We start from the raw sequence: 27,879 nt of genomic DNA, 5'->3' as shown, positions 1-27,879 counted from the left end.
TATGCGTATATATACTGCATATATGTGTATATATGCCACATATAGGCAAAATTGAGGTGCATATATGTGCATATACAGGAAATATAGGTCTCCTGTATTGCTTCTTCATATCCATATATATGCCCTATACATACAAGATATGTCTTCTATATAGCTAATGGCAGGATCTGGTCATTTTGTAGCTCATATCTCATTTTTGACTGTCTAGCTCATATTTTCTATTATCAAGGCAAAAACTAAGAATTAACGAAAAAAATTATGCAAGAACTTATGTATGTGCGAATGTAGCAGTTATGTATTTAGACAATTATTTTGTGATTCCACTTGCCATGACCATATTTGGGGTTTCCTGCCGCCATGCTGACTTGGGGTGTTGACGCACTTTGCTGCTTCCCAGTCTGCATGAGACATCACAGCGGTAGGTCGAAGTTTTTGCGGTGATTCAATTAAGGCCATGTTTCATGTAACAGCTGAATTCACATGATATATTTGTATGATTGTAATCCAAAACCCCTCTGTGATGTACATTCAGATGTTTCGTTGATTATTTTTCTTTACTTAAGTTACTTTTAATATCTCTCTTCTCAGCGTTGTGCGTTGCTGCCGCATGCTGTTTGTATGCTGCACAAGTCCTCATATATTGCCATTTGTGTTATACAGAATAAAGTGAGGACCTGATGGCAAGATTTTTCGCAGTCTGTCTTTGATTACGACACAACGCAGAAAACACACCGCTACACGAACACGTGAAATTGGTCCCACATGGAAAAAACCTATATAAACATATATGTTTCAATATAGGTTTGATATAGGTTTTTAATATATGTGACATATATAAAATTGGCCGTTTTCCTATATTATGTGTACATATATGTACATATATGTGTATATATATATATATATATATATATATATATGTGTACATATATGTGTGCATATATGTGTGCATATATGTACATATATGTACATATAATATAGGAAAACGGCCAATTTTATATATGTCACATATATGTAAAACCTATATCAAAACCTATATTGAAACATATATGTTTATATAGGTTTTTTCCATGTGGGAAGGTACTTGTATGCTTTTTTTTAGGGGTACAAAGATGTACTTTTAAGGGTACTGCCCCAATGACAAGGTGTTGTACTAGAAGTACAATTTTGCAGGGTTGGGGCACAGTATGATTTGTAATGTTGAAAGTTATTACAAAGTTGTATGGTGATACTAAAAAGTTATTATATCCCACCAAAACTTGTTAAAAGAACAATTTTGTAGATAAGTGAGACTTTGAGGTGCAACAATGTCTTCAAAACGCCACACACAGCTTGTGAGTTGTAGGTTGAGTACGAAGGAACTGCACTATGACCAATATGAACTTCCAAGATACATAGCCAACTAGTCAGAAGAGTTAATCATCAAGAAAGAATAAACTGTGGTTATTCTAACAGTTCATATATTTTAAACACTTGAAAGCAATTGATTATAACAGTTGCAGAGGATTATTGCAAAAAATGACACGTATTACCACAGACTTTTCTAATCAATTTGATACTTAACATAAATAGTGTTTCAGATCCAGTTAGAACCTTATTCTGGATTTGGAAAGGATTGCAGCCAAGCAAATTGCTTTTCAGACCAATGTCACGCTTAACTGAGGCTTCAAAACTGGCCAAATATGCCATCAATAACTAGAGGATCCGTGGTACAAAGAAACCCCGCATTTCACCCCACATTGAGATGCAGTTACCGTATAACTCTAATGAAAATATTCCTTTGGTTTATACACAGCACGATGTGCTAAATGTGCCTCTAGAGTGAAATACAGATTCCGAAATAATCACTAAACCCTGACCCTTCGTGCACTTTCCGCAAGCCATCCTCCGACCCACAACTGCTTTGGCTCTGTTCCCCCTGCCGACATGGCAAATCAATCAGACTGATAACGAGAGCAGGGCGTGTATGCAGCCAAACGCAGTGACATTTGGGGAACTCAACACCTTTTGAAACCATCATAGCAGTCTCATAATGATCTTATGCAGGACAGTGTGATGAGCCCACAGAGAGCCCGTCTGAGCACTGAGCCATGCAAGAGAGAGAGAAGGAAAGAAAGCATAAAAGAAGAATGGTTAATGAGACATGAGCTGATGGCCTAGGCAGAAATGTCCAGATATAAGCTCTCAGTTTGGTGTAATGAGCGAACCCACCGATCTTCTACAGTCAGTCATCACGGTATCTCCACAGAACTCCACACAGATTCAAATGCCAGCAGTGTTAATCTCACCAACTACATTACTGACGAAAATTGTCATTGATAAAGATTTTGATCAATGTTAATGACATCAGAGAACTGTGAACTTCATGTTACATTTATTATTATTGACAATTTCATTATTGACTTAAAGAGATAGTTCACCCAAAAAAGAAAATTTGATGTTTATCTGCTTACCCCCAGTGCATCAAAGATGTAGGTGTCTTTGTTTCTTCAGTAGAACACAAATGATGATTTTTAACTGCAACCGCTACCGTCTGTCAGTGGTATAATGCATGTCAGCGGGAACTTGGACTATAAGAGTAAATAAAACACGACAAATCCAAATTAAACCCTGCGGCTCGTGACGACACTTTGATGTCTTAAGACACGAAACGATCGGTTTGTGCGAGAAACCGAACAGTATTTAAATAATTTTTTACCTCTAATACACCACTATGTCCAACGGCATTCATCACTCGATTCGTTTGGTCTGATCGCGCTCTGACCGCGGCAGTGATGTCTTGCTCTCATTGAAGTATATGCGCGAGACATCACTGCCGTTGTCAGTAGTGATGGGAAGTTCGGATCATTTTACCGACTCGGACTTTTGAGTCTCGTTCAACAAAATGAACAAATCTTTTTTCGAGTCATTTCGTTCATTTTAGCAAAATTTAATTAAAATGTTATGTGTTACTTCCCCAACACATTTACTACTTATGCAAACGTTTATCCCACTACAAACAATACAAAACTACAATGCTATAAGATTCAGAAATGATTAATTCATTACCTGGGTCTTCAGTTTATGACAAGCTGATTAAGCTCACCTCACCTCTTGTCTGACAAGTCTTCGGGTTTAAGTCATTCCTTAATGACGTGACAGGCAGTCCCATGCTAAACCAATGCAGTCTGAGCCGGTAAGAGAATTGATTAGTTCATTTCATGAGTCTTTCGGGTTTTTGAGTGTATGGGTCTGTCACGTGTTTAAGGAACGACTCAAAAACCCGAAAGACTCATGAAATGAACTAATCAGTTCTCTTTCCGGCTCAGAATGCATTGGCTTAGTGTATGGGTCTGTCACGTGATTAAGGAAGGACTCAAAAACCCGAAAGACTCATAAAAAGAACTAATCAATTCTCTTTCCGGCTCAGAATGCATTGGCTTAGTGTATGGGTCTGTCACGTGATTAAGGAACGACTCAAAACCCGAAAGACTCATGAAATGAACTAATCAATTGAATCATCAGGTTGAACTACTACTAGCAGTACAGAACCTGTAGAATATTGCACATGTGCGACTGAACGAATCACCCCCCGAGACGACTCGTTCTTCCCGAGTCACATTAAAGATTCGTTCAAAATGAACAAATCGTTCAAGAACGACACATCACTAGTTGTCAGAGCGCGATCAGACCAAACGAATCGAGTGATGAATGCCGTTGGACATAGTGGTGTATTAGAGGTAAAAAATGATATAAATACTGTTCGGTTTCTCGCACAAACCGATCGTTTCTTGTCATAGGACATCAATGTGTCGTCACGAGCTGCAGGGTTTAATTTGGACTTGTCTAAGCAAGTTTTATTTACTCTTATTGTAGAAGTTCCCATCCACTAGCATTATTTGACTGACAGACAGCAACGGTTGGAGTTAAAAATCATCATTTGTGTTCTACTGAAGAAACAAAGTCACCTACATCTTGGATGCTCTGGGGGTAAGCAGATAAACATCAAATTTTCATTTTTGGGTGAACTATCCCTTTAACTTACTTAAAATCTAAGGGCTTACTTCAAATAAACATATTAGGGCAAAGAGGTTTAGCTGACAAAAAAAGGGAAATCCAGGTATTGCATGTAAATATGAAATTATGTGAATTTGAACATTTTACCCCTGGTTTCACAGACAAGGCTTAAAAGGTTCACACAAAAATGGTTAAAACTAAAATGGTTTACTCGCCCTCATGTCGTTCCACACCCGTAAGACCTTTGTTCATCTTCAGATCACAAATTAAGATATTTCTGATAAAATCTGATGGCTCAGTGAGGCCTCCATTGACAAGATAATTAACACTATCAAATGCCCAGAAAGCTACTAAAACATATTTAAAACAGTTCATGTGACTACAGTGGTTCAATCTTAATGTTATGAAGCGACGAGAATACTTTTTGTGCACCAAAAAACAAAATAACTTTATTCAACAATATCTAGTGATGGAGGATTTTAAAAAACTGCTTCATGAAGCTGTAGTCACATGAACTGTTTTAAATATGTTTTAGTAGCTTTCTGGGCATTTGAAAGTGTTAATTATCTTACTGGCAATGGAGGCCTCACTGAGCCATCAGATTTGATCAAAAATATCTTAATTTGTGTTCTGAAGATGAACTAAGGTCTTACGGGTGTGGAACGACATGAGGGTGACTAACCTTTTTAACCATTTTTGGGTGAACTAACCTTTTAAGCTAGTCCTAGACTAAAATGCATGTTTAAGCTGTTTTAACTAAAAGTAACTTGCACTGACATATCTTAAAATATGTCAGTGCCATTGTTTTGTCTCAAGATGCACACCAGTAATGTTTTTTTTCTAGTGAACGTTTATAAAAGCTACTTAATTGTCCTAATTGAACTAAGACCAGGCTTAGGCCAAGCCCTGTCTGTGAAACCGGGCCTTAAAGTGTTTGAAAGACAAAAGCCTTCCAAAGACAGTAATACATGGTTAAATGACTCACTGAGTGATAAATAAAATAATAATTATTGTGTTCATCAGGAGCTGGTTAAATATGCAATGTTGCAATGTTGAGAAAACAGTTCTTAAAGGATTAGTTCACTTTAAAATGAAAATTACCCCATGATTTATTCACAATCAAGCCATCCTAAGTGTAAATGACTTTCTTCTTTCAGAGTTATATTAATAATCACCCTGATGCTCCAAAGCTTTATAATGGCAGTGCACAGAAACCACCTGTCTGAAGATCAAAAAAGTGCATCCATCCATCATAAACGTTCTCCAAGCGGCTACAGGGGGTTAAATAAAAACACGTTCAAAACACGTACGCTACGTCCTACACCTTCCATATTCAACTTACGAAACATGCTTTTTTCCGTAAGTTGAATACAGAAGGCGGTCTGGCGGAAGCTAGTTATTTTACTTTATAATGTGTTAAATATGGATATTTTTTCTTACATAAATGCATTGCTTCGCTTCAGAAGGCCTTCATTAACCCCCCCATTAAAGCTTTGGAGCATCAGAGTGATTATTAATATAACTCCGATTGTATACGTCTGAAAGAAGAAAGTCATATACACCTAGGATGGCTAGAGGGTGTAAAAGTAATTTTCATTTTAAAGTGAACTAATTCTTCAAAAGTGAATGATTTCTGTGAATGATTTCAAATGCTATGGGTCTCAGTTTTTAGTGATTTCAGGATCATCATGACTAGTAACTGGTTTGTATGTGGAATTCCGCAAACGTGGAAGACCTTCTGAACGTATATAAGCAGTAGACTTTTATAGAAAGGAATATCTGAAACATAACAAAAAAGTAGCGTCAATGAATTATAAATAATTTACTGCCATTGTGAGAATAACATGTAATCATGTTATCCATAGTAAAGTAACTGTATGATTACGAGCATTTTAAAATGTCATAATCCAGATGACATGTAATCCGTTACTACCCAGCACTGATGATAATAATAATTAAAAAAAAAGCAATGCTGGATATTAACAAAGCACTAACAATGTTTCTTGATAAGGAAAAATATAGAAAGAAAATGTATGTCAATAATTTAGGGGATTGAACTGCTTAAGCTGCATGAACTGTAATAAAAAATAAAAAAAACAACACATGTGATATGAGAATAATTACATATTTACACATAAACATAAGACAAACTTAATATTGCAACTTGCAATGATGCCATGAACTGTTATTTTCACAGACAAAATTTAGAAGCAATTTTAGTCAGACTAAAACGGACTAAATTGAATATAACGATGAAATATTGACTAAATTCAAGGGATATTTGGCCAAAACACAAAAAGTATGACAAAAACAAGAAAAATGAAAATTGACCGCCAGTTATTTACAAAGATCTACAACTCCCCAACTCCTTATTACTATGTTATGCATTTAGATAAAATTAATAGTCTGGGAAAGCTCTGGGAAATCCTTTCCATGAAATTCCACAGATTTTTTCCTAAAATAAGGGCAGATAATGCATAATAATAATAATTATAATAATAAAAACTTAAATAACCTTGACTCCACTGTTGAGGCAGCCAGAAAGAAATGCAATGTTAAAAACTCAACACAGGGGCCTGAAAATCCAAACCAAAGTCAATTTATACGCTTAACCTGAAAAGACCAAAATGGATGGTCACCCGCAAGTTAAATTTTGGACACTGATACCTACAACACTGGTCCAAACCAGGCTTTTTAACTACCCTAACCAGCAGCATAATTAGGCCTCAGTATTATATTATGCAATTATAATATTATGCCTGGAATATCCTTTCCTGATCCAAGAGAAAGGTAAAACTGGCAGGTGGATACATTTAGTGAAGATTCAGGAGGAAATATAGCATACTGAATTACAGGACTATAGCATGGACAGCCAGTCATATAAGAACAATATGCATATACCACAAAACGCCTTTTATGTATGACCGACACATGCTTTCTTAAAAGAAAAATGTGTATTTAATCCAAAGAAGATCTTTCAGCTATGCCTTCATTTGTCAACTAGGAATTACGCACCTCTTAGTCAAACGGCTCTGAAGACATCCACGGTGAAAAACCTGTAATCACTATGGTTACCGGACCTGCCTCTCTGTCCAAATACAATAATTTGGATTCATCACATCGGACGGGTGCGGGAAACCATATGAAGATGCCGTCTGAACATGTGAATAAGCAAACACTTCAGTCACTACAGTGTTCACGCAGAAATGTAACGGGAAATGGTGAAATCTCAAAGGCCTGGAGATACATTCCTGTGGTGGGTCATATTTAACAAGAACTCACTGCTGGAAAAAGTATGAGAGAAAGTGAAAGAGAGAGAGAGAGAGAGAGAGAGAAAAGAGTATTCAAAGACAAAATATTGTCACTTCAAGCTCAGCATTATAGTAAGGAGAGTCAAACATGAAGATTATACAATGTATTTATGAGCATTATTAGCAAATATTTACATACAGCAATTAATGTGCAATAACAGTATGCAATATTGCGTAAATGCATTCTTGTTTTATAGTTTTTGGAATTAGTGCGGAATAGCAATAACTTACATACAAATACCTATAAAACAGAAACGTGATTATTTAAAGAATTCAAAATTAAAGTCCTCAAACCAATGCCGATTAACTCATATGATATGATTTTGATATGTAGTGAATGGTTAAAAAAATACACAATTAAATATAATTGACCTAAAACGCACAGGAGACATCATTGCATGCAACTGAAAACTATATACATATACAAATCTTCTAATAATCTCGTTTTCAAAACAAGTGAAAAGGAATGCATAAATGCTCAAAATGAGAAATTCTCTGTGAGTGTACATACAAGCCCAGCGTTTCCTTCCACATGTGCCACACACTTTCTGAAACTAAGGACTTTACCACCCAGCTTTTAAGCAAAGAATACAAGACTAGACATCTGGGACCCCCTGGATGTTTCTCTAAAACAAACAGAACAGACTAAATAGTCCAGATCGAATAGTCCAGATTAAATCAGGAGAATGGAAATATTCATTTGGCATCTCTATTAAGTGTCATACATTTTTTGGGGGAACATTTATTATTTCTAAATTTGTTCTTTTGTTCCATTTCTGTGTGTGTAAAAACCCGTCATCTATAGTCACACCCTAATGACTCACTCAAAGGATTTTTAAACATTTTTTCCTTTCTCTGAGATGGACAGACATGTCAGGACAGTAAGTGTTACACTGTCCATGAGCCCATGCAGGCGAACAGAAAGAAATGAACCTTTTCCATCGATTCTTCTCTATTCTAGTTATTTTTGACCCTCTTTTTATGTGTAAAATAGTGATTCATTGTGCCAATCTTTTGATTTATAAACCCTTCAAAAACATGTTTTTAAGTGGGCGGTCCAAGTCAATAAAAGTAGTAAAACACAGATCCAAAACCATGGTAGCTCTATTATTCTGTAGAGACTGAGGGATGTGGAGAAACCGAGACAAAACTGATAGAACTGAATTGAAGACAGATAAATTGTGACTGACAGTATAGGAAAAAGTGGAATCCAAAGATGGACAGATAAAGACAGAATTGTGTTCCGCACGTTGCAGACATCAAGCGAGGGCATGATGATGGAAATCTGTGTTCTACTGAGGTCTCATTCCAGCAGTTTGAAAGGTCGAGTTAGACTGATGAGTGTTTACCTCTCACTAAATAAGAAACACAGGCACTGGGACAAAACAAAGTAAAACATTACGAGAAATATACAAACCAAATAGCAAACTGATCTGAGGTATAATGGAGTAATCAAGCTTTTTTTTTTTTTTTATCCCCCTCCTGAATACAAACGATGAGCATGCCGTCAATAGAGTTCTTTAAATTAATTTCATCCCTAAAAAAAAAAAAGGGGAAAAAAGGCCAAAGGTATGTGTCCTCCTTTTATGTGTCAGCTCTGTTAAATGATCAATGCTTTAAGCATGTGATATGACTGTGCTCTTATGGCAGCTTTGCTTGTGTACTTGCATAGGTACATAGACCAGAGAGGTGTATGTATCCTGTGTAGGTGTATGAATTAACTAATCTAACCTGCACTGTTTAAACACCAGTTTGTGGGTTAGAGAAGTGAGCAATATGCCCCACAGCCTCCTTGACCAGTTTGAGAGAGTTCAGACAGGGCAACTCCTCTTGTCTTGTGCACGCTCTCCCACAAGCCAGGAGTCTGCAGGATTTTCTCCACCAGCTCCTCAAATGCACATTGAACACCATCCCTCGTCTTAGCACTAGCCTCTGCATGAGAGACAGAGAGAGAGTGAGAGAGAGAGAGAGAGAGAGAGAGAGAGAGAGAGAGACAAGTGTACAAACATATCACCTGGAGAAATCTATGACATGTGACCAATCACTACAGAGCCACAGGAAAATGGTATCATGATATCACCACAAAAACTTTCAGAATCCTGAGTTGTGACCTCAAAGGCACCAGCAGACATATAAATCCATAAAGTCTCTTATGCTCACAAAGGCTGCATTTATTTGATCAAAATAAAAGAAAACAGTACTACTGTTAAATAATAACATGTAAATTAATAGAGGTGTAACGACACACAGACTGATGGTTTGGTTCGGTACAGCAGGGGGGAAAACTAAACAAAATTGCTATTTTTAGTTAAATAGTTTACTGAACAAATTGTGTCACTGTCTTGAAATGAATTAATTTATAATTAAAAGTTTCTTAAGGATATAAAAACTACTAACCCGATTCCAAAATAGTTGGGACGCTGAACAAATTGTGAATAAAAAAGGAATGCAATAATTTACAAATCTCATAAACTTATATTTTATTCACAATAGAATATAGATAACATATCAAATGTTGAAAGTGAGACATTTTGAAATGTCATGCCAAATATTGGCTCATTTTGGATTTCATGAGAGCTACACATTCCAAAAAAGTTGGGAGAGGTAGCAATAAGAGGCCGGAAAAGTTAAATGTACATATAAGGAACAGCTGGAGGACCAATTTGCAACTTATTAGGTCAAGATGGGCAGAGGATCACCAATTCCTCCAATGCTGCGGCGAAAAATAGTGGAGCAATATCAGAAAGGAGTTTCTCAGAGAAAAATTGCAAAGAGTTTGAAGTTATCATCATCTACAGTGCATAATATAATCCAAAGATTCAGAGAATCTGGAACAATCTCTGTGCGTAAGGGTCAAGGCCAGAAAACCATACTGGATGCCTGTGATCTTCGGGCCCTTAGACGGCACTGCATCACATACAGGAATGCTACTGTAATGGAAATCACAACATGGGCTCAGGAATACTTCCAGAAAACATTGTCGGTGAACACAATCCACCGTGCCATTCGCCGTTGTCGGCTAAAACTCTATAGGTCAAAAAAGAAGCCATATCTAAACATGATCCAGAAGCGCAGCCGTTTTCTCTGGGCCAAGGCTCATTTAAAATGGACTGTGGCAAAGTGGAAAACTGTTCTGTGGTCAGACGAATCAAAATTTGAAGTTCTTTTTGGAAAACTGGGATGCCATGTCATCCGGACTAAAGAGGACAAGGACAACCCAAGTTGTTATCAGCGCTCAGTTCAGAAGCCTGCATCTCTGATGGTATGGGATTGCATGAGTGCGTGTGGCACGGGCAGCTTACACATCTGGAAAGGCACCATCAATGCTGAAAGGTATATCCAACTTCTAGAACAACATATGCTCCCATCCAGACGTTGTCTCTTTCAGGGAAGACCTTGCATTTTTCAACATGACAATGCCAGACCACATACTGCATCAATTACAACATCATGGCTGCGTAGAAGAAGGATCCGGGTACTGAAATGCAGTCCAGATCTTTCATCCATAGAAAACATTTGGCGCATCATAAAGAGGAAGATGCAACAAAGAAGACCTAAGACAGTTGAGCAACTAGAAGCCTGTATTAGGCAAGAATGGGACAACATTCCTATTCCTAAACTTGAGCAACTTGTCTCCTCAGTCCCCAGACGTTTTCAGACTGTTTAAAAAGAAGAGGGGATGCCACACAGTGGTAAACATGGCCTTGTCCCAACTTTTTTTGAGATGTGTTGATGCCATGAAATTTAAAATCAACTTATTTTTCCCTTAAAATGATACATTTTGTCAGTTCAAAACATTTGATATGTCATCTATGTTGTATTCTGAATAAAATATTGGAATTTGAAACTTCCACATCATTGCATTCTGTTTTTATTCACAATTTGTACAGTGTCCCAGCTTTTTTGGAATCGGGTTTGTATCTCTGCTGATGCTGTAAACTATATAGGGAGCCCTTACATGCACATTCTCTGCAATCTGATTATAAAATCTGGTTATTAAATTATGTTTTTACTCCAATTCGTTGTTGAAATATAATCATTTACGCAGTGGCTGTCATAACTTGTTTTCATGACAGATTTATTTAAATAATCTAGACATCACTAACAATTAAGTAAAATATAATGAATTTAGGCTAATATAAGGCATATATTAAGCACAAGTTCATTTCTCTGTAAATGCTACGTGACAGAGTTTACAAGCTGTTTTATTGACATCTTTCTGCCGTTGAAACACTGTTTGAGCGATATAATATACGTTTCACTAAGTTGTATTATATCTTTCAACATATCTTTAGATGTTCATTCATGTTTATTCTGCAACTAGTATTAAAGAGGAAGAGATGATCGCGTTCACTTGCGCTCCGCGCTGTCGTTTGAAATGGGGCACCTGTACAGGTCTGTCACACCACATAAAGAGCATCAAAACGTAATTTTTTGTTTGAATTTCGTGATAAAATAGACAGAATTCAAAAGATGACACTTTGTTTCTTATCGAAAGTAACAAAATGCGGAGCTTATTGAGATTAATAGTGGTTAGGCTCAGGAATACTTCCAGAAACATTGTCTGTGAACACATCCATCCATTCGCCGTTGCCGCTAAAACTCTATAGGCAAAAAAGAAGCCATATCTAAACATGATCCAGAAGTGCAGGCGTTTTCTCTGGGCCAAGGCTCATTTAAAATGGACTGTGGCAAAGTGGAAAACTGTTCTGTGGTCAGACGAATCAAAATTTGAAGTTCTTTTTGGAAAACTGGGACGCCATGTCATCCGGACTAAAGAGGACAAGGACAACCCAAGTTGACAAGTTGTTATCAGCGCTCAGTTCAGAAGCCTGCATCTCTGATGGTATGGGGTTGCATGAGTGCGTGTGGCACGGGCAGCTTACACATCTGGAAAGGCACCATCAATGCTGAAAGGTATATCCAAGTTCTAGAACAACATATGCTCCCATCCAGATGTCGTCTCTTTCAGGGAAGACCTTGCATTTTCCAACATGACAATGCCAGACCACATACTGCATCAATTACAACATCATGGCTGCGTAGAACGGAGGATCTGTGTACTGAAATGGCCAGCCTGTCACACCACATAAAGAGCGTCAAAACGTCATTTTTTGTTTGAATTACGTGATAAAATAGACAGAATTCAAAAGATGACACTTTGTTTCTTATCGAAAGTAACAAAATGCGGAGCTTATTGAGATTAATAGTGGTTAGGCTACACCGCTGTACTCGTCGTGTAGATCCAATGGGCCAGGGCTGGCCGGGCGTACCGTGGGTGGTATATCGCGGTTTTTCGGTTTGGTTTAAATATCGTTACACCCCTAATAACCGTTTTCCATTTCAATGTATTTTACAATTTAATTTATTGTAAAATGACAAAGATGAAGAATTTCCATTCTAAACTCATTTTAATATGCTAATTTGTTGGTGAAACATAACTTATTATTATCAATGTTGAAAACAGTTGTGCTGCCTAATATTTTTGTGAAAACCATGATACATTTTTTTCAGGATTATTTAATTAATAAAAGTTCAAAAGAACAGCAATGTAAAAGTTTTTACTTCCACTTTTAATCAGTTAATTGTACCCTTGTTGAATAAGTGTTGGTTACTTTTTCTTTTCTTTTTTTTTTAATAATAATCTTACTGACTCCAAACTTTTGGTATGGTGTTTAGAAGCATTTGGTTTTAAATATTAAAAGTCAGTAATAAGTAGAAAGTAGAAGGGGATAGGAAACATTAAATTTGAAGAAAAAAAAAAACACTGGCCTCCAGCACATGGGCTGCAGCCATATTGTCCATCTGCAGATTTCATTTGGTGTGAGGGCTTCACGGCTAATTCAGACAGATTGCTGCTTACATACCCACTCATGAGGCGTGTCACATGACTTACAAACCAAACCCACAGCGCAGAAGAATGCAGGACGTCACCCACAAATACATATACAGGACTGTTACGATTACACAAGCTCAAATGAGAAATAAATCAGAACCATTGAAAAGTCTGACTTGAATTTACTGTCATAATAAATGAATGCTCAGCTTATACAAATAATCCATCTTTCAATTAAATAACATAATATTTGTGTTTAAAAATAGTAACCTGTGTGTATTACATCCCTTGAATAAACTAGCTTACGTCAAAAGTCTGAATTTTCCATGTGTGAAGGTGATGAACCTTGAAATGAAATATGGGAATTGAAACCAAAGTAAAAGGGTATTCCTATTTAAACTAATATTTTAGTAAATGATGAGGGTTCAAGTAATTCATAACTGTATGAACTGAACATCCTAGTGACAACTCACCTATGAAAAGCATTGAATGTTTTCTAGCGAACTTCAGACCCTCGTCTCGCTCTAGCTCACGGTCTTCCTGCACAAAGAGAGAAAAATCAGTCACTGTTTTTCATTAGAGCTACAAATACAGGGAGATTTTTTCCATGTCCAGTAATTAACAATCCAGAATAACTACTATTTTTCTGTAGACAGATATAGAGCAGTGTAGAAATGAAGCTGAAATAGCAAACAGAGGGCAGATCTGTCTATGTCAGGCTTTAGGGACTGGGTGCAGGCAGGTGTTTTAAAGACCAAAGGAAAACATATGACAATGAGTGGAAAGGCTGTGCTGGCTGTAAAAAAACAACTACAATGCATAAAGTGCAACTTACCTTATCGATTTTGTTTCCCACAAGCATCTTGACAAGGTCATTTCTTGTACAGTACGTGTCCAGCTCATTCAACCAATTATCCAGTTTAGCAAAAGTCTCTCGCCTAGTGACATCATATACTAAAAAGACACAATACAAAAACAACATTAAATAGACGTTAAGCAGACATTAGATTAATGCTTAAATCAGACAAATATAATTCAGAACATTGGACACCATTCCAGGTTATCAGACTATAATTCTACTGGTTACATAAAACATTTTGAATCAATCTAAAGCAGTATAACATTTTCATGTTTTTTAAATAGTATAGCAGTGGAAAAAAAAAATAGTTTGTTTGTACTTGCTTACCCAGAATGACACCCTGAGCTCCTCTGTAGTAACTGGGTGTTAAAGTTCGAAAACGTTCCTGACCTGCTGTGTCCTGTAAACGTGATACAAAATCAGCCTTCAAGTGAAATGGGGTTTAAAAAAATTTGAATTATCAAGATATACATTTAAAAAATAAATAAATAAATAAAGAGTAGACTTCCTTTAGGGAATAAAAGAAGGAACAACACTGCCATCTTGTGGAACGTTAGTGAAACACAGCCAAGCGTTTATACAAGCATTATACAGTAAAGACCCATTGCATCGGTCCCATACAGTAATGTCCAAACTAAGACATGTTTTCCCTGGAGAATAAATATGTAACACTAACTAACAATCAAAAAGAGTGGAGAAATAGTCAACCTACCCAAAACATAAATAGGTGCTCCTCTACACTCTAAATTTATAAGACAGAGAGATAAAACCTAGTTGACTCCTTACCCAGATTGCGAGCTTTGCTCTGTTTCCATCCACAGCCAGGGTTTTCACCTTGAAATCAACACCTCAATGGAAAATAAATTATGAGTTTAGTACACACTGATCATGCTATTTTTTTTCTATTTTCATATTTATATTAGGGCTGTCAAATGATTAATCGCAATTAATCGCATACAAAATAAAAGCTTGAGTTTGCATAATATATGTGCGAGTACTGTGTGTAAATAATATGTATATATAAATACACACAAATTCATGTATATATTTAAGAGAAATGTTATTTATGTACAAAATATTTTTATTTATATAATATAATATAAATTATATAAAAATATAAATAAATACACATACTTGTAAATATATATTATAATATTATATATATAAAAAAATAATATATATATATATATAATTACACACAGTACACCCACATACATTAGGCAAACTCAAACTTTTATTTTGTATGCAATTAATCACGATTAATCGATTGAAAGCCCTAATTTACATATATATATATATATATATATATATATATATATCCTCATAAAGCATCTAGACTGTATTTCCAAATATATTTTTGAATATTTTACCTGTCCAAATTTTCTTAAAATTGACATATATATGTAATACAAAATAAAAGTATGAGTTTGCCTAATGTATGTGGGTATATATATATATCTCTATTTTAAGAAAATTTGGACAGGTAAAATATTCAAAAATATATATGGAAATACAGTCTAGATGCTTTATGAGGATTATGGTAAAACCATACATACAGTGAGGCGGATTTAATTTTTGATGGACCCAGATATTTGTCAGGCAACAAGCCCAGAGAGACTAAAGTTAGAAAGACCAGGATTTACAGCTGAATGGGGAATTGTGGGTTTATTACATATAGATAAAAAAGAAAATAGGATGACTCAACCACCTGTCTCATCACTCACCAAAGCCACATCGCTTACAAACATAAGTGATTTACATTCATAAAAGAAAAATGAAAGTATGTGTAAAGTTGACAGGGGAATAAATCTCTCAGCACTCTGTGAATGAAAGATCTGGAGGCATGAAATACTCCTGAATTTCAGCACAGCACTGACAGATTTACCAAAGGAAGCGAAAGAAGGAGATCTGGACTTGTTTGGTTTGGATTCGGGGGCTTTGAAAAGAAAATGGCAGTCAAACCAACACACGTCAACCTAAATGTGTCAAAGTGATGGCCACGGCTTTGACAACCGATGAATTTCCACAACATATAAAGTAAGAACCAGTAGATTTTACATTGATCTTCATTGTAAAAACACTAGTGTAAAGGATTTGACATGGATAAATATACTTTTGAATATTTAAAATTTCCCTTTTAGTTTTTTAGAATTTCAACAATGCCAGCGAAGTAGTTTTTTCAAGTAAGACCAGCACTAGAGCAGCATGTGTGACTGATACAGACAGGGAAAATTGTTTTCATTACATTATAAAGACACACAAACAAAATTAAAAACCAAAAAACTCCTCATGCACAGCACAGACAACAAGTCTGTGATTTGTAAACAATTCATAACCCATATACAGAACTAGATGACAATCAAAGCACAGTAATCAATATATAATACTGTATTTTTAACATACTGAACTTTTTACATGTCAAATAATATCAGAAGATATGAAGGATGAGAACATTACTGTGTTTAAATCTCTGTTTTTGTGTGTGCTTGGCCTATATCATCATGACCTTTTTCATAGTCATATATGATTTTACACACTTACCAATTGTTGCACCAATTTCTGGATCAAATGTATCATCTGTAAATCTCAAAAGAAGACTGAAAGAGAAGAGGGGAAAGGAAATAAGGTTGGCAGCTTGGTAAAAAGCATTATAAAAGAGACTTTACTTTTCTTCTTAACAGAAAACCACCAGACATATAAGTTGCACACATATGCACATACATGTTCTATGTGGAATAGGAATTTGAGAGGAATATATACATTTTTTGAATATTGACGAACATTCAGTGCCTAAAGCTAGATGAGACTGTTTTAATAAGCTACAGATCTAGAGCAGGATGAGATGGTTTTAATAAGCAGTACATGCAGTGTGTGAGTTGTTGTTGCTGTTGTTTTATCCGCTGACATCTGTAAACTTTAAGGCTCTTAAGTCTCATACCTGGATTTGCCCACTCCGCTTTCTCCAATGATCAGTATTTTCAGAGTGGTCAAAATATCCTCATTCATCTTTACCGGGAAATGCCACCGTGTGCTAAAAATACTGTCGATGTAAATAAAATAATAAAATGGAAGGGGGAAACTATTATTCGGTGGCTAAACGTTTCTCTCTTCTTCGGTAAAATCTCTCGATGGTGGTAAACATTTGAGAAACACAGTTCTGCCCCCTAGCGGAGGTTTTTCCATTTATTGGCAGACGTTTAAAGTATAATCGTTTAATTTACTAATTTCAAGATCTTATACCTAACGCACAAATGGAAATCCTCAGATAACTATAAAATATATATTTTTTTAAACTTTATTTTCAAAAACTACCATACCATTGGTCCATTCCGATAGCAATAAATTGAGAAACCTGAATAATCTGCATTTGAACAATCAACCAGTGAGTGAGAAACATTAACAGCACTAAAAATACACAATGAGGAGTTAAAATATGAGAGATGTTTATTCTCAAATCGAACCAGGCAGATAAACATGTTAAATGTTCAAAATAATAGTTTAATCTGCGTCCGCCTGAGGGCGCCAGTGTTCTGTGTGAATCACTCACTGGATTTAACTCTGAGCGTGGGATTTGTTAGTCAGAATTAAAGGAAACTTTCCATTTTCCTCATCTTTTTATAAGACTCTGTGGCTAGTGAAATAAAAATCTGAACGAAATTCAGGCCCTGTTAATTGTGTATAAAGTCATTTGATCCAATATTTGTAGTGAATGCGCTGCTTTAAACACATTTTTTAATGTCACTCTCTTTTTTTAATGTTTTAATGACAGCGAGGACAATTCTTCTCTTGTGCGACCTTATGGACATTTTTGTCTTTTTCAGTTCAGTTCAGTTTTTTTTTTTTTTTTTTTTTTCATTTTGCCTGTGTTAATGCAAACGGTATACATTTTGGCACAGGTATGTATTTTTATTGGAATTGTACTATTGCACTAGGTACAAAAAAAAAAAAAAAAAAGTTCCTCTCAGGACTTTAAGGATAATTGAAACCAATTAAAACTGCAGTTTTTAATCCAGGGGCCATTTAACTATAAAATGTCGCAATCTTTGTTAATAGGCTTTCATTCTGTTGGAAAGGCTTCAGAATTTAAATCTGTACTATTTTTTTGTCAGATCGTGCCATTTTCTCAGGTTTGGCCCATAAAGCAATTTTAGCCATCGCTTTACTCCTGATTTCTGCTTATGCTTATTATAGAGCCAACTGAATAAATTATGCAGCTATAATTGTGTGGGTGTGATTGGTATGAATGTCAGAGTGTGGTTTTTATGTGTGTTATAAAAAATTGTGTGTGTGCTTGTAATATTTGAGAGAGAAAAACTCTACTGCAAATCACAAACCACTGTGTGTATCAGTGGAGATTTGCTGGCATCTAATGGGGAAAATTTGGTACTGCACCCAAACAAAATCTTAACTGAAAGCAAATTTTTTGAGATATCAACCTCAAATTTGGAACACAACTTATGAACACATTTATGGCATTGATTTTCTAGCAGTTTTAGAGTTCAACATGTTTCAATATGTTTCATTATATATATATATATATATATATATATATATATATATATATATATATATATATATATATATATATATATAATAAAATAATGTTCATAAATATATATTTTTTTTATTTCACAAAACTTTTCATAATTTTTATAAACCTTAAACCTGTCACTTTTTTTTTTTTTTTTTTTTTCAGCAATAATCTGCCAAGGGTCTTCTTTAAAATGAGACCAAACTTAAGTCTGTGCTCCCAAGCTTCAGTTTTTTATGTTTTTTGACATGGACATTTTTGTCCTCTATGGACCTATGTGTCACTTTTTTTAATTGATGCACAAGGGTTAAACTAAATTTGCAGTCATGTTCTGCAAATATTTCTCACGAGAACAATAAATATCCAATGATGCACACTTGACTGATATTATGGCAGACACTGCTAGATTAGTTTGGTGGTAGAACGGTCCATTGGTCCAAAAGGTCTCCAGTAATGTACGACTGCTACACGGATGTGTGCCATTGATGATGTGTGCAAGTAGACAGTAGCCTAATGATAACTTCTTCTGATATCCTCCCAACATTATGAAAAATACCATTATTTAAAGAACAGAATTTGAAGGAAACGGTAAGATTTAAGAATGTTTTGTCAGTGACGCATTGAGTCAGACAATTATTTACACTGAAAACAAATTAGGCCTATCTGTTTCCATTAAAGATATACTGCATACACATTCTAAAATATGTAAACCTTGTAGGCAAAATTGCATACATCTGACTTGTTTAAATAAATTAAAAATACAATTTAGCCAGTGGAAAAGAATGAAAAAGAGTATTTTATATGGCTTTTTTTGGATTATAGAATAGGATCCAAGAGAAGTTCAACATTCTTATTTCTAAATTTAATATGAAGTAATTTGCTTATTAGTATGGTTGAATTGGATCATTGAAGGTCAGCAGGAAAGACATTGGTTAAAGTGAGATTAAATACATAATGGCCCAGTTTCACAGACAGGGCTGAGACTAAGCCAGGATTAGGAGTTAGTTCAATTAGGGCATTTAAGTAGCTTTTATAAACGTCCACTAGAAAAAAAAAGAAAGAAAAAAAAAACATTAGCCTACTGGTGTGCATCTTGACACAAAACAATGGCACTGACAGACAGTATTTTAAGATATGCAGGTTACTTTCAGTTAAATCAGCTCAAACATGCATTTTAGTCTAGGACTAGCTTAAGCCTTGTTTGTGAAACCGGGGGAAGGTATATTTGTGTAATTTATATTTTTTAAAAATTCACTGTTTTTATTCATTTTGAGGAAGACTGAATGTTTTCGTGCAAGTAGGATGAGTAAATGTATGTTCACATTTAGTCTAGAACTACAATAACCTTCATGTTTACACAGCGCTCACAACACCTCTGCACTTACCCTATTTCTCTCAACATGGCGACAGAAGAGCTGTCAGTCAATACATGTGAAAAAGTAACTTGCGTTACTTATTTGAAAAAGTAATTTATTTTGTTGTAATTGAAAAAGTAATGCATTACTTTACTAGTTACTTGAAAAAAGTAATCTGATTTCGTAACTCAAGTTACTTGTAATGCGTTACCCCCAACACTGGACATGACTGAGTAAAGTTAGGCGTTGTAAGACCCATATATGGTTATTTCGCAGAGGAAACCGCTGACTGGGATTTTGAATTATGCGCAGGTTTTGACGTACACATGGTTTTATAAATCTAAAAAAATTTAGGATGAAATCTACTGAAAGTTTTATACACAATGCCCCAGGTCAGACTGTAAATAATTACAGTTTCATAAAAATCCATGAAAACGTTGCCAGCTGTGGTCTATCGTGGCATTTACAGTGAATAATACACACTGGTACATACTGTAGTCATACACACAAGCATATTTTTAAAAGCAGTTTAATTATTTCTATGTACAGTCTTTTTGTTGTCAAGTTGACAACAGTCATCAGTAAAATAAAACTGAGTAATACATAAGGTGCAAAACAAACACTCGAGTCTTTGCTCCCTCCCTCAAAGCAAAATGACATTTAAAGCAAAATTGTTCACATTCCACATTCCTTTATTTCTGCAAAGTGAGGCTGAAAGACAACCTAAAGGGTTTATTTTACAGTTTTACTGTGTCAAATCAGTAAATCACTCTGACCAAAGAATAAGCAGTTGTGCAGAAAGACTGAAGCATCTCATCTACTTTGGTGAGCTGGAGACAACGAGAACTTCCAAGAGTTTCTCCTTAATGAATATACTGATACCAAGGTTTCATCCAGTGCTGACTTTTACAAAATGACTGGACAAAGAAAAGCTCTAAAGATCTAATGGCCCAAGTAGAAAAAAAGTAGAATTATATTTACACAGGACCCTGCGTGTAGTGTAGCTTGAAAATGTGTAGCCTCAAATCAAAAGCTGAACTTTACTGCACAATAAACAAACAGTTATAAATGTGCCTTAAACATTAATATCTAAATGAAGCACCTAGACTCCAGGATCTGGCTGAATTAGGAGGAGTTAACGGTTTAAGTATTGCTTAAAAGCACCATTTTCAGTATGACAGGTGGCTGCACTTAAGAGTGGTCAAAACAAAGCAGGATGCAACAGTTTGAACTCTTCTGCCAAAAACATACTTTTGTTCAACCAAACATTTGGTTTTTGGATGCAAACAGATTACTTACAAGCTCTTACACCTGCACAAGCACAGATAACAACTGCAAACTATAATGAAACTTCACATATGCACGCTTCTTTGTGTTAGCATACAGTGCATGTATAACTGTCAGTGTATGACGCATTGCAGTTTCAGTGCAGTGGATGGGGAAGAGCTGTACTCTCAGACCCAGTTTCCAGAGCAGTCAGCCAACAGAGGACCACACCCTGGCCTGAGCTGCCCTGTTCCCCATGGGCTGCAGTTAACATAGCCAAAAGTTTGGCCAGACCACTGGATTGAAAATAATGGGCCAGACACCGAGAAGGAGGAGACGACGCTGGTAAAATACTTTCATACCGATTACACTTTTTCTGTAAAGAACAAGCTTTGAATGATCACGTTCTGTAATTTACATTTATCTTAAGACATATATCCTGAAGCTGCTCTCTACAACTAGTGTGAAGCCAAATAAAAGGCATTACTAAACATCAACAGACAAACACAGAAAGGCTTATATTTACTTAAACATTTACAAATAAATACTTGGAGATCTTGTCTTCCATTAATGGCTTCTTGTTGAAGAAAGAAACAGACTTTAATAGACTTTTAAGTGATTACCAACCGAGACCAGTGAGCTTTGCGTGCATAATATTTAGATTGTGAGTTAAGGACCATAATAACTAAAAAGATGTTCTGCATTTGTGATGTTATCAAATCATAATAAAATTACTTTCCTCTACTGTTACACCCTCTTATGCTCACCACACTGAAAAAACAATTTTCATGATTTGTTATCACAACATTTTTTCTTTTGTCAAATCAACTTAATTTATGTGGATCAGATAACATAATATTTTGAGTTTCTGTTGATCAAACCAATCGCCTTCATTGTATTAACTCAAATTTTAAATTTCAATGAACTCAAAATTTTAAGGCAACCCAGGTAACTTACTTTTTTAAGTTAAACCAACAATTCTTTTTTACAGTGCAGGACTGCAATTATTTGATTTAAAATACAGCAAAAACAGTAATAATGTGAAATGTTATTACAATTTAAAACAACTGTTTGATATATTTTTAAATTGTAATTTATTCCAGTGATGGCAAAGCTGAATTTTCAGCTTTTTATTTTTTATCAAACTTGAAAACAGTAGTACTGCTTAATGATTTTGTGGAAACCATGATTCTTTGATGAACAGAAATGTCAAAAGAACAGCATTTAGTTGAAATAGAAAACTTTTGTAACATTATAAATGTCTTTACTGTCACTTTTGATCAATTAAATGCATCCTTGCTGAAAATTTCTTTAAAAGTATCTTATCGACCGCCAAATTTTGAAAATTAGTGTATATGCATTATGGTGTACTACTAAAATCTGGCATTGTGCCATTTGCCGTAGGCCCCTTTATGTGTTTTTCCTAATTTGTAAGTTGCTTTGAATTAAATCAATAAATGTAAATTAATAGCTCTAGTCAGACCACGGTCCAATGATAGTGCTATAATGAGAAAACAGCACTGGGCACCAGACTCAGTCAAGGTCTTCCAGAATTCATTCTGGAAAATAGTGTCTATGGTTCAGTCAATTCAATTTCAACATCACTCATATATGGACAAAATTAAATAAATAGATACAATGAAAGTGAAAAGTTGGTGGAAAGGAACTTATGTGCCAGATTTCATCTCCCATTCCTGCAAAAAAGAGAAAGAAAACAGATTGAGTGCATAGGGGAAAATATATGCAACGTAAACATCTTAAAACAAATGTAATTGGCTTTTACATGCGAACGACACATTACCTGCTATTATTACCTATGTAATGTATAAAATAATTATGTGGTCACTGACCTTGGCTTTCCTGAGGACGTGTCCTCGCACGGGTGAGGCTTTCTGTTGTGTCTGGCGGCGCAGCAGAGACGCGCTGTTGACTGGCAGAGAGCAGGTCTCAGTATCACTGGTGTCACAGCTGGAGATGGGCGAGTTGTCCACCGTTCGCCTCATTAACACTGGAGACTAAGGACAGATGAGACATTTTGATACTTGCTTTTCTTTATCACCAAGAAGTGAATGTGACACAAACCTACAGTTAGTATTACATCATGTCTATATACTGAGACAAGTAATTGTTGCTGTTTTTCCAGACCTGTGGGCTGGAGCTGCCAGTTTTGGGTTCAATGGTCAGGCCCAGGGTGACGCCTCCATTCAGGGCTTTCTTCAGACTCTCCTTCACCTCTGTCAGTTCCAGCTCCAGATTGACTCGCTCCTCCTCTTTCAGTTTGCATTCATCCTCCACTTTCTTAAGTCTCTCTGTCAAAGTTGCCTGAGAACGCTTGCCTGGGTGGAATAAACAGCGGGTGAGGTTATAGATGTCATTTAAGAGACAACTTGCACTACTGCTTCATTTCATTTCCAAGACAGATCAGTATGCACTGTCCTGCTACTGAATTTAAAGTCATGTGGCAAATCAAATGTGGTACAACTTATGTGAAGAGACATACGGGGGGGGGGGGGGGGGGGATCTGGGATCATATCAGAAAGGACCCCTGCAAACATTATAAATGTCTTTACTGTCACTTTTGATCCTTTTAGGACTTGCTGAATAAAAAAAAGAATCTTGCTGACACCAAACTTTTGAACAGTAGTGTATACAGAAAATATGTTTTGCTTACTTCTCACTTGATTAAATCACAATTTTAGAGTATAAAAATCTTCTTGAAAATTGTATATATTTTTTTTAAATCATATGTATGTAAGAAGAATACAAAATCATACGAATGTAACAAGAAATCAAAGAGCTCATTTGTCACTTTTTTTGACAGTGACTCATTTGTCACTTTTTAAAATAAACTTTTATAGTCCTTTTCATTACATCAGACACTCTTATTTGTCATTGACACTGCCAATCAAACTCAAATGCCACAGGCCCGCTGACATCCTTACCTGTGTTGTTCTCTATAGCAGTGCGGAGGTCCTTCCTGTCTTTTTTCAGCTGGGTCAGGCGGTTTCGAATTTCCTGCTTCCTCTTCATCAGCTCCTCCTCTTTGGCTTGGAGTTTCTTGGCATCTGCCTCCACTCTGTTTTTCCCGTACTTATACTGATCCACACCTGTGAAGGTTAATGATGCATTATAATCAAAGTAAACCATCAGAAAAGCTCTACATTTTAAACGTTTGGATTCAGACTTTTTAATCACATTAAAGGCCTCTGAGACCACAAACGCAGATTAAAAGGCAGGCAGAATATACAGTGTACCACATCCAAATATTTTCGAGTCCACGTAAATGGCCACTGGATGGTTACAATGTCTGTGACTTACTGACTGCCTGTCTGAAATGGAATTTGGGGTGATTGAGTTTACAAAAGAGCATGTCAACAGATCCACTGCTGTCTAACAGCACTGCAATTTCCACATACCGGCATTCTCCACAAATCTGTGTGGCTTCTTTTTCCTTGAAAGAAATTAGTGGTGTAATAGCTAGGATAATGGACGCAGACTTAATGTCTGCTTAGTTTAGTTTCAGCCGAATGTCCACTTATAAAAAAGGAAGGGCTCATTTTGAGATTATCTATCAGATGTGCTCTGATGTGTTAAAATCTCTTACTAGAGTTGTTGCGTTTCACTGGCAGAGTGCTGCTAATTCCATTGGCCTTTTTGGGCTGATTCTTGTCCAACTTCTGCTTTGCAGCAAACCCATTGGTGGTCAGGCCTTTCTTTCCTTTCAGCTGATTGGAAGAAAGAAACATATGTGAGCTTTTGAACACACACACAAAAAATTAAGCTGATATGTGGGCTACTAACAAACTGATATATAAGAACTCTGATTTCGCTGTCAGCACCTGTTAAATTTTAAGTGTGTAATTTGTGATCAAGTTCTAAGATTACTACTTCATACAAATACTTTCACAAAGGTTTCTTCTGCAAACCACATCTATTGAACCACACATGTTGCTAGAGGGGGCATTTTATTTTAGTTATACTATTGCTGGCAGAAACACTTTTTTCTATCCCTGTCCTATAAAATTTTACCTAGAGCAAACTCAGTAAGGCCTCAGTAAATCCATTCAAGGCCATAGCCACAGACATGGATATTATAGAGATCAAAAGCAGTCATTTCTGGAGCTGGGTGGTCCATAATGCATGCACTATGTTTATTTCCTTTCTATGTTTGTTAGAGGTTTAGTTCACCCAAAAATGAAAATTCTCACCCTAATGTCGTTCCACACCTGTAAGACCTTCGTTAATCTTCGGAACACAAATTAAGATATTTTAATTGAAATCCGATGGCTCTGTGAGGCCTGCATAGCCAGCAATGACATTTCCTCTCTCAAGATCCATAAAGGTACTAAAAACATATTTAAATCGGTTAATGTGAGTTCAGTGGTTCAATATTAATATTATAAAGTGACGAGAATGTTTTTGGTGTGCCAAAAAAAAAAAAAACAGAATAACGACTTATTTAGTGATGGCCGATTTCAAAACACTGCTTCAGGAAGCATTGGAGCACAATGAATCAGTGTATCGAATCATGATTCAGATCGCGTGTCAAACTGCCAACGGCTGAAATCACGTGACTTTGGCACTCAGAACAGCAGATTCGATACACTGATTCATTTGGGGGTTTTTTTGGCACACCAAAAATATTCTCGTCGCTTTATAATATTAATATTGAATCACTGTACTCACATGAACCGATTTTAAATGTGTTTTTAGTACATTAATGAATCCTGAGAGAGGAAATGTCATTGCTCCCTATGGAGGCCTCACTGAGCCATCGGATTTCAACAAAAATATCCTAATTTGTGTTCCGAAGATTAACGAAGGTCTTACGGGTGTAGAACGGCATGAGGGTGAGTAATAAATGACAGAATTTTCATTTTTGGGTGAACTAACTCTTTAATAATATTAACTTTAAAATAGTAATGAGATAAATATATCCACTGTTTAAAGTCAGCATGAAACCAAAATTGACACTATTTACTTTGTTGGCGCACGTTATTACACAGAAAAAAAGTGTTTGTTTTGGTAATCTTTAATCAAAATCTGAAAATTTGCTTCTGCTCTGGAATGGCGTTCCCTTTCTGAAGACGTCAGTTTGACGGCTTGAGTTGAATATCCTTAAAGGGGCAGTTCACCCCCCCAAATTTTATTTTTTTGTTTTTTGAAATCGCCACATCACTAGATATTGTTGAAAGTCGTTATTTAGTTTTTTTGGTGCACAAAAAGTATTCCTTGTCTATCTTTATAATATTAAGATAGAACCACTGTACTCACATGAACTGTTTCAAATATGTTTTTAGTACCTTTATGGACCTTGAGAGTTTCAATGGCTTTGCTCTCTACAGAGGCCTCACGGAGCCATCGGATTTCATCAACAATATCTTAATTTGTGTTCTGAAGATGAACAAAGGTCTTTACGGGTGTAGAACGACATGAGGGTGAGTAATAAATTACATTATTATTTTCATTTTTGGGAGAACTAACCCTTTGACCACTACCCTCCAACCGCCAGTCTGCCACGAGCAAGAAATAAAGAGGATGTGTGCTAAAATAAAACCCGCCATCTGTTCAATATTCTGTCGTGCTTGTAAATACGACACAACACTGAAGTAAAGTCGGATGCAACTTCCGCTTCACGCAGACTTTAAGATATACTGCAGGGCTCGCCATTAAAACTTGTGTCCTTAACGGGGCAAGTGAATAAGAATTTTACTTGCCCAACCAACAAGTGGCCTGATTAAAACATCAATAACAAAAATAACTAGGGAAGCACCAAAACTTCAGCCATCAAATATATCCAGGCAAGAATGATTCTGATTTTACTGACGGTAACAAGGTTGAACCAGTTGAGGCTTGCACTTGCCTCATTCTTGAATGAATCAGCCTCACACATTAAGATAGTATCTTGCCACTAACTATTGGCGGTTTAGTTTTGTATTTAAAAGTATCATTGCATTTTTTCAAAATTTGCAGTGTAAATGTATTCATGCCACCTCTGAGCTTCATTAGACAGTGTGTAAATAAATCTAAATGCTGCTTCAGATGCAGCTTGTTTCCTCTGCAGTGGAAAGATGGATTTTATCTATAGTGAATTTCTTTTTATTGGTAACAGCCCTTTAGTGTCTTATTATTCTAATTGAATACATTGATAAAATTTAAGAATTTGACATGAAAGAATAAAATATGAAGCATACATTTAATAAGGGTGGGAAAAACTGCTTCATAAAAGGTAAAAAAAAATTCCTGAAAATCCATTTAAGGGAGCAAATATCACAAATATGCTGATTTAATTAAGAACTCATAGAACACTAATGAAAATATTACTTCAGAAAAAAATTACATTCACACACACACAAAAAATCTTTTTTTTTTTTTTTCGGATCAAGCAACATTTTGAATGAACAATTTACTTGTCCGAAAAGACAAGTGCATAACAAGGCCTGGGTTAGTCACCTGGGTAGTGTTAGTATTAGCAGCTGAGTGAGAGGAGGAAGAGGACAGAGATTTGGTGGAGAGCGGTGTGTTGTAATGCCCTGTGGAAGATGACGGGCGGATAGATTTGGGAGAGTAGCGTGCTGCTAGTTTGGGGGAGGGCATGTTTTCATAAAGATCTGTATTCTCATAATGAGACTCTTCTTTCCAACGACGGTCCCCTGAAGCTGGGGTGGAGTAGTGCGCATCTGGTACCTTCCCGTATCGCAAGCGTGCAAGCAAGAGAAAAGTGATTA

At 35.9% G+C, this 27,879-nt stretch overlaps 2 protein-coding genes across 3 annotated transcripts in view; both read right to left on the bottom strand.

Annotated features, from left to right (window-relative positions):
• Window positions 1-7,393: 7,393 nt before the first annotated feature.
• Window positions 7,394-17,136, bottom strand: rab18a (RAB18A, member RAS oncogene family). Its single transcript, XM_048170024.1, has 7 exons — window positions 16,938-17,136; window positions 16,541-16,596; window positions 14,786-14,847; window positions 14,327-14,399; window positions 13,976-14,094; window positions 13,614-13,680; window positions 7,394-9,236 (listed from the first exon to the last, which is right to left on the bottom strand). Exons 1-7 carry the CDS (start codon window positions 17,003-17,005, stop codon window positions 9,064-9,066), a joined length of 618 nt encoding a protein of 205 aa, XP_048025981.1. The 5' UTR covers window positions 17,006-17,136; the 3' UTR covers window positions 7,394-9,063.
• Window positions 17,137-22,688: 5,552 nt separating this feature from the next.
• The window catches only part of afap1 (actin filament associated protein 1), a 40,175-nt gene continuing 34,984 nt past the window's right edge, over window positions 22,689-27,879 (bottom strand). For both annotated transcript variants that reach the window (XM_048170475.1, XM_048170474.1), the window contains 6 exons: window positions 27,605-27,838; window positions 24,756-24,876; window positions 24,094-24,258; window positions 23,297-23,487; window positions 23,002-23,166; window positions 22,689-22,845 (listed from right to left, as the gene is read on the bottom strand). In XM_048170475.1, coding sequence (XP_048026432.1) covers window positions 22,819-22,845; window positions 23,002-23,166; window positions 23,297-23,487; window positions 24,094-24,258; window positions 24,756-24,876; window positions 27,605-27,838 — 903 coding nt within the window. In that variant the 3' untranslated portion in view covers window positions 22,689-22,818. The remainder of the gene's footprint in view (window positions 22,846-23,001; window positions 23,167-23,296; window positions 23,488-24,093; window positions 24,259-24,755; window positions 24,877-27,604; window positions 27,839-27,879) is intronic.

This window comes from Megalobrama amblycephala, linkage group LG20 (assembly GCF_018812025.1).
Source record: "Megalobrama amblycephala isolate DHTTF-2021 linkage group LG20, ASM1881202v1, whole genome shotgun sequence".
NCBI lineage: Eukaryota > Metazoa > Chordata > Actinopteri > Cypriniformes > Xenocyprididae > Megalobrama > Megalobrama amblycephala.
This window is presented reverse-complemented; position numbering and strand designations above follow the sequence as displayed.

Coding starts and splice junctions, on each gene's coding strand:
- rab18a (XM_048170024.1), bottom strand. CDS start 17,005: ATGAATGAGGATATTTTGACCACTCTGAAAATACTGATCATTGGAGAA. Junction 16,597..16,937: donor AGCGGAGTGGGCAAATCCAG/GTATGAGACTTA, acceptor CTTCTCTTTCAG/TCTTCTTTTGAGATTTACAG. Junction 14,095..14,326: donor AGCTCAGGGTGTCATTCTGG/GTAAGCAAGTAC, acceptor GTGTCTTTTTAG/TATATGATGTCACTAGGCGA.